At 41.9% G+C, this 12,169-nt stretch overlaps 1 protein-coding gene across 12 annotated transcripts in view; it reads right to left on the bottom strand.

Moving 5' to 3' along the window:
* Positions 1 to 12,169, bottom strand: part of RNF214 (ring finger protein 214) — a 52,586-nt gene that overhangs the window by 8,022 nt on the left and 32,395 nt on the right. For 5 of the 12 annotated variants that reach the window (XM_071212350.1, XM_071212356.1, XM_071212351.1 and 2 more), the window contains exons 7-14: positions 3,977 to 4,073; positions 3,329 to 3,417; positions 2,555 to 2,645; positions 2,253 to 2,351; positions 1,677 to 2,053; positions 1,413 to 1,545; positions 1,098 to 1,202; positions 720 to 815 (exon numbers count right to left, since the gene is read on the bottom strand). In XM_071212350.1, coding sequence (XP_071068451.1) covers positions 720 to 815; positions 1,098 to 1,202; positions 1,413 to 1,545; positions 1,677 to 2,053; positions 2,253 to 2,351; positions 2,555 to 2,645; positions 3,329 to 3,417; positions 3,977 to 4,073 — 1,087 coding nt within the window. Of the gene's footprint in view, positions 1 to 719; positions 816 to 1,097; positions 1,203 to 1,412; positions 1,546 to 1,676; positions 2,054 to 2,252; positions 2,352 to 2,554; positions 2,646 to 3,328; positions 3,418 to 3,976; positions 4,074 to 12,169 lie in introns of those variants that run through there. The other 7 variants (XM_071212352.1, XM_071212357.1, XM_071212353.1 and 4 more) reach the window with 3 other exon arrangements.

Raw genomic sequence — 12,169 nt, 5'->3', positions numbered from 1 at the left:
GGGGAATCTGTCCTTATTACAGGGAACATTAATAGTCTGCTAACAATAGTGTGAAGCTGCTTTTTGTTGAATATCTAGTGTGGCTTATTCCCTCTGATTCATTTAGGCTGAGGTGAGCTTCCATCTCCTAATCCTGTCACCCTCAAATCTCATTCAGGACTTTCCCTTACCAAGAATTTAAACATTCAGTTTCTACCTCTTAGAAAAACAAAATGAAGCAAAACAAAAAAATAAAGAAGGTATAATCCCTGATGCTAAGAGACTTAACTCTGCCAGGTAATATAATAAAGTATAGGAATAATTTGTCACTTTGCAAAATAAAAAACCAAACTTGTCAATTTGTGAAGGTAATCTCTAATAGGCAGGCCTTCGGGCTATTCTGTTAATGTATTGTTAGTTTTATGCTCAGCAAAGTCTCTTAACAATGCCAAATTTGAAACAAGGGTTAGATTAGTGGGATTATCTCTAAGTGTCAATTTTCCAAGAAAGTGACCTATCTGATGCTCTAGTATGAATCGTTTATCTAGTCCCCTAAAGGAAATGGTGTAAATGGAAGCTGGGAGATCCTAGTTGCAGTGTTCTGAATTCTGATATTTAAGTCTTAATTACTAAAAACCTTACATTTAGATATTAATGATTAGTGTTAACACAATAAATGGTTCAAGAAAAATTAAGCTAATAGAAAAAGAAAATGTGAAAAATAAGGAAGTAGAACCCACCTCCTTGTGTAACACATGAGTACATGCCATTGGATGCAGCTCATTGGGCTGGACAAGTTTCTGGCACATTAGACACAGCTTACAGGTGGCTGGAGCCTGCAGAAAGAAGATACATGGTCAAAAGGGTAAGTAACCTCTGAGTCCTTTGCCTTTTACGCCCTTGTTCCCATCTATTGTCTCCATCCAGCAAAAAGATTTCACACCAAAAGCAATAAAAATTCAGCTACAGATTCTTGGCCTCAATTACTTCATTTTCCTACTTGGGGCTGCCAACAATCCAGGTGACGAGATGATGGTTTCTTTCTGCACTCTGCCTATAAATCCATTCCCATCTTAACCCCCAGCTTCATATCTCAGTTTTCAAAGAAAGAGTCTTACATGTGAAGACCTTCCAGGATATGAAACTTGGGCAGAAGGCAAGAACATCGGGGTACTGATTTGGGCCAGTGGAGCAGGGAACAAGGCCCGGATCCGACCAAGTGGCTGTGGGCAGAAACATTGTCAGTAAGGGAAGAAAGTCTGAGTAACTGAGCATACAACAAAAAGGAATCATTCACTTCCCAGTCAAGCAAAGGAAGAAGACAGACTAGATACCCCTGGCTGCAATGCTTCTTCCCACCACAATTTTTTCTGAAATCTGCCTCTTCCCCAACATCTTAGCAGGCCTGAATTCTCCCATGTAGTTTTCCTGACCTGAGTACTTACTGCCATCCGTTCATGTTCTGCCAGTCGTGCAGCTACCAACTGGATCAGTTCCTCCATGGTCAGACCTGCCATGGTGGTGCGTGCAGTCTTGATTTGCTGAAGAATGTTGGTCATCTGGGCCCTAGGGAAGGAAAATGTTGACGGAAGAGAGATTCTACAGTATATCCATGGGGAACACCCATGAAACTGTCCCTATTTTAACCCATAAACATTTCTCTGAAATGTTTCTTTAGTATCTTTAAAGATACTTACTTATTGCACTGTGGGAACCGAGTCAGCAGCTTGTCCAGGATCTTCTCCAGTTTGTCTACTGGTTGGGGCCGGGGAGTTTCAGAAGAGGCCTTAATACCGCCCAAGCCTGGGGGAGGCGGGATGGAGGCGGCAGGGGGCATGTGTGGACCATGGGGGCCAACAAGGGAACCCAAGCCAGGGCTATTTCTCCCATGGGAGCCAGGAAGGGGTGGGGAAGGCTGGTTGGGCTGGGAAAGGGCAGGGTTCAGGATTGGGAAAGACAATGAACGGGGATCTGCACTGGGCATAACCATGGGCACTGTGACCTGCCCAATGGAGAAGGGCATCCGAGGAGCCAGAGAGGGACTGGGTTGAAACATCTGAAGCATGAAGTCTGTCTGCAGAGGGGAAGAGGTAGACAACAAGAGAGAAAGGAAGAAAAAGAAAGTTTAGGAAACTGGAGCAGAAATCAATGAGCAACTCTTGCACTGACTAGGGATGATCCCAGTATCGTCATAAAAAGAACAGGCAAGAAGACTGTAGCTTTGCCATCAACACAGAAAGAGAAGAGTTCGCAAAGCCAGCCAGCACTCTTACCTCTGATGGGGGTGGAGGCAAAGTAGGAGTAGGGATTTGAGGAAGGCTGCTCAGCTTGGCTCCATTCCTTACTAGCTGGATATGACTATTAAATTGGTCCTTCAAAAGAGAGAAAAGGAAGGATTATCCATTACTACTGAGCAGAGTGAGCCTCTCTAGAAACAGAGCACCATCCACTATCAGGAAAACAAGAGGAGTGGTAGAAGAGTCCCTAAGTGGCAATGCATAAGGCTGCCTCCTTATGCCAGAAGTGTTTAAGCTGCACTCAAACTGCCTAAGTAATCATCCATTATTACACTTACCCGAACATTCTTTTTCATTATCCGAACACCATTCAGTCTGGTCTCCCACTCCTGTTTGGAACGAACGGTCTCCAGTGTTGGGGGGGTTGACCTTTCAAAAAAACCAAGAGGAACTTACAGAACTAAATAAATTTCTGCTCCTGATTCTCTAAGATAGCAAAACAGTAGCTGGCTAAGGGGCCTTGAGAGAAAAGGTATGAACAGGTGAAAAGAAGTTCAAGATTCTAAGTCTTTTGCCTTCCTTTAACTTCATTATCCTTTAAATCAAATATCTGACAAAGAGAACCAACCACAAAGAGGGAACTCTTGTCTGTCTGAAAATGCCACAAGAATCCTCCAAATTCCATAGCAGAAAGAAGAGAAGGAACTTTATAAGAAACAAGTCTCCAAAGACCTTTGTGATGCTTTGAAGCACAACAGATACAATTTACCCAAATGGAAAAAATACAATAAAAAGTACAAAACTAGGGAGCAGATGTAGCTCGAGAGGTTGAGTGCCTCCTTCCCAAGTATGAGGTCCTGGGTTCAATACCCGGCCCTGGGACCTCAAAAAAAAAGTGAAAAACTATGAGACTGTAGAAAAGAATAGTTGAGAGAGTAAGGAATTTTAGAATATATAAAGGGAAATCACTGAGCAGTTAGTACTGAACTGAAAGAAATGGCCTTAAAATTCCCATGAATCTAGAGTAAGTGTCAGACATGTTGGCCTAGGGTTTCAAAAACATAGGAAAGACCCTGTAAGAGCACTAAAGCCTAGAATGGGAAGGTACTTGCTTGAGGTAAGTAAGGTGCAGTTCTGCCTCTTTTTCTGCTTCTTCTAGTTTCAATACCAGCAACTCTTTCCGGCTCTCTAGTGACAAGATCTAAAGAAACCACACAGAGTTATTAACTTTAACATAGGTGAAGCTATCCCTAGATATTTAAAATAAAGGCTTAGTAGTTTTTCTAATACTATACCAAAAGTATATACCATGTAAAAGCACAAAAATCAAGGCTCTCAAGATATCAGCTATCTTTTTTTTTAAAGATTTATTTATTTATTTAAATTCCCCCCCTCCCCTGGTTGTCTGTTCTTGGTGTCTATTTGTTGCGTCTTGTTTGTCTGCTTTTGTTTCTTTGTCCGCTTCTGTTGTCGTCAGCGGCACGGGAAGTGTGGGCGGCGCCATTCCTGGGCAGGCTGCTCTTTCTTTTCACGCTGGGCGGCTTTCCTCACGGGCGCACTCCTTGCGCGTGGGGGCTCCCCCACGCGGGGGACACCCCTGCGTGGCACGGCACTCCTTGCGCGCATCAGCACTGCGCATGGCCAGCTCCACACGGGTCAAGGAGGCCCGGGGTATGAACCGGGGACCTCCCATATGGTAGACGGACGCCCTAACCACTGGGCCAAAGTCCGTTTCCCGATATCAGCTATCTTGATCTCACCTCTGCTTTCCAGGCCCGCTCTGTCTCTTCCATAATGTTCCGATTTATTTCGCCATCCTGATTCTTGAGTCTGTCCAGTTCCATTTCCCACACTTCCCTGTAGGTAAGAAACCAAGAGAGATAAGCTTAATGAGGAATACCAAAACAAAAGTAAAACCCAAAACTGATCTGACATGCATCATTCAGGAAGTCATGCTCTAAGTATTAACTGTAGGTATAGACAAATAATGTTTAATTAAATAAACATTATTTTTCCCTCTATTTGAAAGTAAAAATGTTGACATCTTTTCCTGCTAAAATAAGGTTACTCAAAGCAGGAAGAAGAGTTTACCTTAGAATCAGAAGCCTCCTTTGAAGACAGAATGTTCTACTATGTTCAAAGGGGCTAAGGGCATTATGGCATGCCTCTTATTTCTCAACTTGTCTTTTTTCTTCCTTCTTTTATAGGCTTTTAAGAGCAGTTTTAGGTTTACAGAAATTAAGCAGATAGTATGGAGAGTTCCCATATACCCCCAACTCACAGTCTCCCCTATTATTAAAACATCTTACAATGTATAATACTATATATATAATACAAACATACTGGTATACTTATTATAATTGATGATGCACTATATTGATGCATTATTATTAACTAAAGCCCATAGTTTAAATTAGGATTCCCTCTTTGTGTTGTATAGTTCTATGAGTTTTGATAAATGATCTCTACATATATATACATATTTTTAATTGTGGTAACAAACACATCACATAAAAATGCCATTTTATCCATGTTTAAATGTATAATTCAATGACATTAATTACATTTACAATTCAGCCACCTATTTCTAAAACTTTTTCGTCCCCCCAAATAGAACTGTACCCATTAAGCAATAACTCCTCATTCTCCCTTCTCCCTAACCCTGGTAACCTCTAATTTACTTTGTCTCTATGAATTTGCTTATTCCAGATATTTCCTATAAAATGAATCATATAATATTTGTTCTTTTGTGTCTGGCTTATTTATTCAATATAATGCTTTCAAGGTTCACCTATGTTATAGCATGTACCAGAACCCCATTCCTTTTTATGGCTGAGTAATATTCCAGTGTATGGATATATCACCCTTTATCCATTCATCTATTGATGGACACTTGGGTTGTTTCCACCTTTTGGCTATTGTGAATAATGCTGCTATGAACACTGGCATACAAGCATCTATTTGAACCCCTATTTTCATTTCTTTTGTATGTATACTTAGGAGTGGAACTGCTGCATCATATGGTAATTCTATGTTCAACTTTTTGAGGAACTACCAATCTGTTTTCCATCCACCTTTGTTTTTGCATTATAAATGCAATAGTTATTCTAGGGAAAATATGAAATTCAAAAAGTTTTTCAACTTTATGTAAACATCATTTGTGTTTACTGCCAGTCACATAAAAGACCATCTTTGATGATTTACTGGCACCATTACCAAATGAATCCAAACAAAACACTAAGTCTAACCACATGTGTAAATTCATCTATTTGTCAAATAAAATTATAATTCCTCAGATGAGATTTTAACTAAGTCTTCAAATTTGCAGCAAACTCTTTAATTCAATGAGTTACTGTATCATTAAAGAGTGGCACTGCCGTGATTTATTGGACAATAACCAGATCACAGAGATTACAGCAAGTATAAGTAAAGATAATTAGTAAGAACACAGCAGTGGAAGTAGATGTGGCTCAAGCAGTTGAGCACCTGCTTCGCACATGGGAGGTGCCAGGTTTGGTTCCCAGTGCCTCCTAAGGAAAACGGAAACAAATGTAAGCAAAAACAAACGTAAAAATCCATTTAGAGGAAGGGGATGTGGCTCAAACAGTTGGGTACCTGTCTATCACATGGGAGGTCCTGGGTTTGGTTCCCAGTGCCTTCTAAAGAAGACAAGCAAGAGAGCAAGCTAATGCAACAAGATGATGCAACAAGGAAGCACAACAAGAGACACAACAAGCAGGGAGCAGATGTGGCTAAAGTAATTGAGTGCCTCCCTCCCAAATGGGAGGTCCCAGGTTTGGCTCCTGGTACCTCCTAAAAAGAAGACAAGAAGACACGAGAGCAGACAGTGAGAGCAAACAAGGGGTGAAGGGAGAAATAAATAAAAACCTTAAAAAAAAAAACAAACAATTTAGGGGAGCCGATGTAGCTCAGTGGTTGAGTGCTGGCTTCCCACATAAAAGGTCCCAGGTTCATTCCCCAGCCCCCAGTACCTCAGTAAGAAAGAAAAAAGAGAAAAAAAGTGAGAATCTCTGGAAATTTAAATTATACTCTAAACCTACTACCTTATGAAATACTAGAAAACACAAGAATACAGAAGTGTGCATCTCATTAGTCATCAGAGTGATCATCACATCACACATCATGTAGCCCAGAAAAACTCCATTATGGACTTATGAAAGAATAAGAATGAAAAAGGCAATGACATTTTAGTATTATTATGAAATTAGTTTTTCTTTCATGGACCAGGCCTTCAACGGGCTTGGGGGACCCCTGGGGCCTATGTCTTTTGTTATATTTTATTTTTAGGAGGTATTGGAGATTGAACTCAGGACTTCATACATGGGAAGCAGGTACTGAACAACTTAGCTACACCTGTTCCCCAATGGACTATGTTTTGAAAGCTGCTGTCCTAGAGTATTTCTGCTAGACCCACAGTGTTCACTACTACCTATGATAGTGACTGTCTAAACTGTATCCCCAGCCCAGACTACATTACCAAGCTTTAGAGTTGAAAATCCACCGCCTCCTGAACAAACTGAACCACTTCCTTAGCTATGTGCTCTCTTACTCTTAAGCCTTTGCCCACACTGTTCTGCCCACAGTTCGCTTGCTCCCTTTGTTCACCTGGCCAACTATGGGGCCGTGAGATTCTTGAGGGCAGGAATTTGGGCATCTTTATATCCTCAGGTTTTAGCAGAATGCCTAGAACACTGTAGGCTGCCTTCTCAGTATAGACTGTTGGGTTAACTTGAATCAAGGGAGCTCAGATGGTGGGAGGAGCAGCAGTGGCCAGCAGCCCGGCTTTGAGAAGGCTCTCAGCATGGCATGGCCCGCAGCACCACCAAGATGCCCAAGAGGAAGGTCAGCTCAGCTCAAGTGGCAGGAAGGGAAGAGCCCAAGAGGAGATAGGTGAGGCCATCAGCTAAACCTACTACCAAAGAAGTGGAAATGGCACCAAACAAAGCAGTGAGAAAGAATAAGTCTTCAGACAAAAAAGTATAACCAAACAGAAAAGGGGAGCAAAGGGAAGTAGGCTGAAGTGGCTAAGAAATTAAAAATGAGGAGGGAAACGGACTTTGGCCCAGTGGTTAGGGCGTCCGTCTACCATATGGGAGGCCCGCGGTTCAAACCCCGGGCCTCCTTGACCCATGTGGAGCTGGCCATGTGCAGTGCTGATGTGCGCAAGGAGTGCCCTGCCACGTAAGGGTGTCCCCCGCGTGGGGGAGCCCCACGCGCAAGGAGTGCGCCCGTGAGGAAAGCCGCCCAGCGTGAAAAGAAAGAGCAGCCTGCCCAGGAATGGCGCCGCCCACACTTCCCGTGCCGCTGACGACAACAGAAGCGGACAAAGAAACAAGACGCAGCAAACAGACACCAAGAACAGACAACCAGGGGAGGGGGGCGTAATTAAATAAATAAATAAATCTTTAAAAAATAAATAAATAAATAAAATAAAAATGAGGAGAATCCAGCCTCTGATGAGACAGGAAAGAAAAAGTCAAGTCTGATTAATAGCATACTTATCAATGGTCCCTGTTTCTCCCTTCTTGTACAATCCAGAGGAATATTTTTATCAGTTACAGTGTAAATAAAAATTTTGAATTTGAGAAATATGTGTTATAGTAGGAAAACACAGCTACCTATAAACCTTTGTTTAAAAAACTGTAAGAGGGAAGCGGATGTGGCTCAACTGATAAAGCATCCGCCTACCATATAGGAGGTCCAGAGTTTGAACCCAGGGCCTCCTGGCCCATGTGGTGAGCTGGCCCATGTGCAGTACAAGGAGTGCCATGCCACACAAGGGTGTCTCCCATGTAGGGGAGTCCCACGTGCAAGGAGTGTGCCCCACAAGAGCTGCCCTGCGTGAAAAAAGTGCAGCCTGCCCAGGATTGGCACAGCACACATGGAGAGCTGACGCAGCAAGACGATACAACGGAAAGAGACAAAGATTCCTGGTGCCACTGAGAATAAAAGCAGACACAGAAGAACACACAGTGAATGAAAACAAGAGAGCAGACAAAGAGGGGGTGGGCAGCGGGGGAAGAGAAGAGAAATAAATAAAACAAATCTTTAAAAAAAAAAAAGAACTATTAGAGAATGCTTCCTTTTACAGAAAGTTAATTTTATGAGGACAACACATGGAGACTAAGGAATAAAATGCCCACCTAGTTATTTCTATTAGATTATCAGACCATGTCAGTAGAGAGAAGACTAATGTTGGTAAAAAGAATGTTATGTGTGTATCACACACACAGACACATACACACAAACATCTATATCTATGACATTGAGAGGAGGGATGTGTGGAGAAGTGGGTCAAAAGCAAGAATATGTGAAAGAGGGAACAGATGTGGCTCAAGCAGATGGGTGTCTGCCACCCACATGGGAGGTCCTGGGTTTGGTTCCAGGAAGCTCCTAAAGAAGACAAGCAATAAGCTGATACAACAAGCAGACACAACAAGCAGGGAATGGATGTGGCTCAAGTGGTTGGGCACCTGCCTCCCACACGGGAGCTCCTGGGTTTGGTTCCCGGTGCTTCCAAAAAAGATAAGCAGACCACGAGCGGATACAATGAGCAGAAACAATGAGCAGACACAATATGCAGAGACAGCGAGTTGACGCAGTGAACAAACAACAAGCAAACAGACGAAGGAGCCATTTGAGGCAGGAAGAATATGTGGAACAAAGAGGGGCCTCAGAAAATTCTGTTAAGTGAACATCTCCCTTTCATATAAATACGGCTTACAAAAAAAAAAAAAAAGGAAGGAAGGAAGGAGAAAAAAACTTTCTCTAATCACTGAAAAAAAGTGAGAACATTTTTCTTAAGATACAAGTTTTCCAATCTTTTCTTATATTTACTTTTTAAAACCCAGTGAAAGTTAGTGTTTCTGAACTATGTCCACTGGTCTTGAACATTCTGCTGCTTTCAGCTATAAAACTTACTACAACCAAATGTCATATAAGAAAAATCTTTTCTGGCTCTGTTCCTTATTGGCATCTTCAATTGAGGAGGGTGACTATCCCAATTTTAGCTCTGAAACTCCTACATCTTGAGAATTTCCTCAGTCCTGGTAAAACCAGGACATTTGGACACCATAATCTTGAATGTGAATATTATATTCTAGAGATGGGGATGAAAGGTATGTAAGAAAGGAAGAAATAATGGAAATAAGAAGTAAGAAGTCCTGAGATTGGACAAGAATATTTTTCCCTTTGTAGGATGTTTATTACAGCTAAGAAAATGTGAAAATAAGTAAGCCAGTCCCTACAGATGGTTGGTAGTCAATTAGTGATTTCTTCATTAGAGAGGAGTATTAAATGGACCCTGAGTTTGGTCCTGCATTCTTCAGTGTCCATACTAAAAGACAATTTGAGAAACTTACTCAGGAAAGATACAGTAAGCAAAACAGTGTAGTACCAGCATAAGGACAGAAATGTAAACCAATGGAATGGAAATGAAAGCCTAGAAATAAACCCATACAGCTATGGTCAATAGATTTTCACCAAGGGGGTAAGTCCATTCAAAGGGGAAAGAATAGTTTCTTCAACAAACGGTGCTGGGAAAACTGTAAATCCACATGTAAAAGAGTAAAACTGAATCCTTACCAGACATCATATACAAAAACTAACTCAGAATGAATCAGCGACCTAAATATAAGAACTACACCATAAAACTCATAGAAAAAAATCACAGAGGAAAATCTTTATGAGACCTTGTATTTGCAATGGATTCTTAGATATGACACCAAAAGCAGAGGCAACAATAAAAAAAAAAATTTGACTTCATTAAAATTAAAAACTTTTGTGCATCAAAGGATATTATCAAGAAAGTAAAAAGACAATTTACAGGAATAGTTACAAATCATATGTCTGGTTTAAAATACAAAATATATAGAGAACTCCTGGGAAGCGGACTTGGCCCAGTGGTTAGGGCGTCCGTCTACCACATGGGAGGTCTAAGGTTCAAACCCTGGGCCTCCTTGACCGGTGTGGAGCTGGCCCACGTGCAGTGCTGATGCGCGCAGGGGTGTCCCCCGTGGAGGGGAGCCCCACGCGCAAGGAGTGCGCCCCGTAAGGAGAGCTGCCCAGAGCGAAAGAAATTGCGGCCTGCCTAGGAATGGCGCTGCCCACACAGAGAGCTGACACAACAAGATGACGCAACAAAAAGAAACACAGATTCCCGGTGCCACCGATAAGGAAAGAAACAGTCACAGAAGAACACACAGCGAATGGGCAGAGAGCAGACAACGGGGTGGGGGGGGTGAGGTGGGGAGAAATAAATTAAAAATCTTTAAAAAAAAAAAAAAGAACTCCTACAACTCAACAACAAAAAGACAAACAGGGAACCGGGTATAGCTCAAGTGGTTGGGCACCTGCTTCCCACGTACGAGGTCCCAGGTCCAATCCCTGGTGCCTCCAAAAAAAAAGACAATACAACTTTTAAAATGGGCAAAAGTGGAATGGGTGTAACTTGGTTGAGCAAGAACTTTACAGGTATGAGGTTCGGGGTTCAATCCCTGGTACCTCCTATAGGAAAAAAAAGGGGGGGCAAAAGACTGAAATAGACATTTCTCCAAAGAAGATATACAAATAGCAAAAAGCACAAAAGGAGATGCTCAACACCATTAGCCATTAGGGAAATGCAAATCAAAACCACAATGAGATACTACTTCACAACCACTAGGAGGACTATCATTAAAAACAAAGAAAAAACAAACAAAAAGAACAGAAAATAAGTATTGATGAAGATATGGAGAAACTGTGAACCCTCACGCATTGCTGGTGGGAATGTGAAAAATACTGAAGCTGCCATGGAAAGCAGTATGGCAGTTCTTCAGAAATTAAGTATAGAATTACCAAATGAGCAGACAATTCCACTTCTAGGTATACAGCCATAAGAATTTAAAGCAAGGACTTAAAGCAGGCACCTGCATACCAATGTTCATAGCAGCATTGACCATAGGCAAAAGGTAGAAACAACCCAAGTGTCCATCAATAGAAGAATGGATAAATCTATATATATACACACAATGGAATATTATTCAGCCATAAGACTGAAGTTCTGATATACCCTAACCCTGCTCCATGTCCTATATCCCTGCCATCCTAGACATTTGTCACTACTCCTTCTCCCTCAGCCTCTACCTCTAAGCAATCAACAAATCTCGTCAGTCCTACCTCAAAATGCCCTCCTTTGCCACTTAGATTTGCCTCATTTTACCTCAATTTAATTTTTTATTTTATTTTTTATTACCCCACCCCTTGAGGCTTGCTTGCTGTCAACTCTCTGTGTCCATTCACTGCACGTTCTTCTGTGTCTGCTTGTCTCCCTTTGTTGCGTCATCTTGCTGTGCCAGCTCTCTGAGGGCGTGGGCTGTCAGCTCTCTGTGGGCACAGGCCAGCTTGCCTTCACAAGGAGGCCCCAGGACACGAACCCAGGGCCTCCCATATGGTAGTTAGGAACCCAATTGATTGAGCCACAGCCGCTTCCCTCAATTTAATTTTAACAGTGTTCTTGACACTTCCTTTTGGCTTATTTGCACTTTAGTCCATCCAACTTAACACAACCATTTCTCCTAAAATTATATGGAGAAGTTTTATTTCCAGTAATGGCAGAGTAGCTCCTAATGGACCAACCATCCTATAGGTGAAATACTAAATTCTAGCATCCATCAACAGTGAATGTATAATCAAAATGCAGAACCTCTACAATACAATGTATTATTCACAATGTTCCGGATACAACCCCAAACTACCAACATACAAAGAAAAAGGAAATATGATCCATAGTCAAGAGAAGAACTCAGCAAACTATGGCCCACTGGCCAATGCCACTTGTTTTCGTAAATCACGTTTTTTGGGAACACAGTCACACTCATTCAACTGTATTGTCTATGGCTGCTTTTGTGCTACAACAGTAGAGCTGAGTAGCTGTGACAAAGCTGTAAAGCTTG

Source organism: Dasypus novemcinctus, chromosome 27 (assembly GCF_030445035.2).
Source record: "Dasypus novemcinctus isolate mDasNov1 chromosome 27, mDasNov1.1.hap2, whole genome shotgun sequence".
NCBI classification, from domain to species: domain Eukaryota; kingdom Metazoa; phylum Chordata; class Mammalia; order Cingulata; family Dasypodidae; genus Dasypus; species Dasypus novemcinctus.
This window is presented reverse-complemented; position numbering and strand designations above follow the sequence as displayed.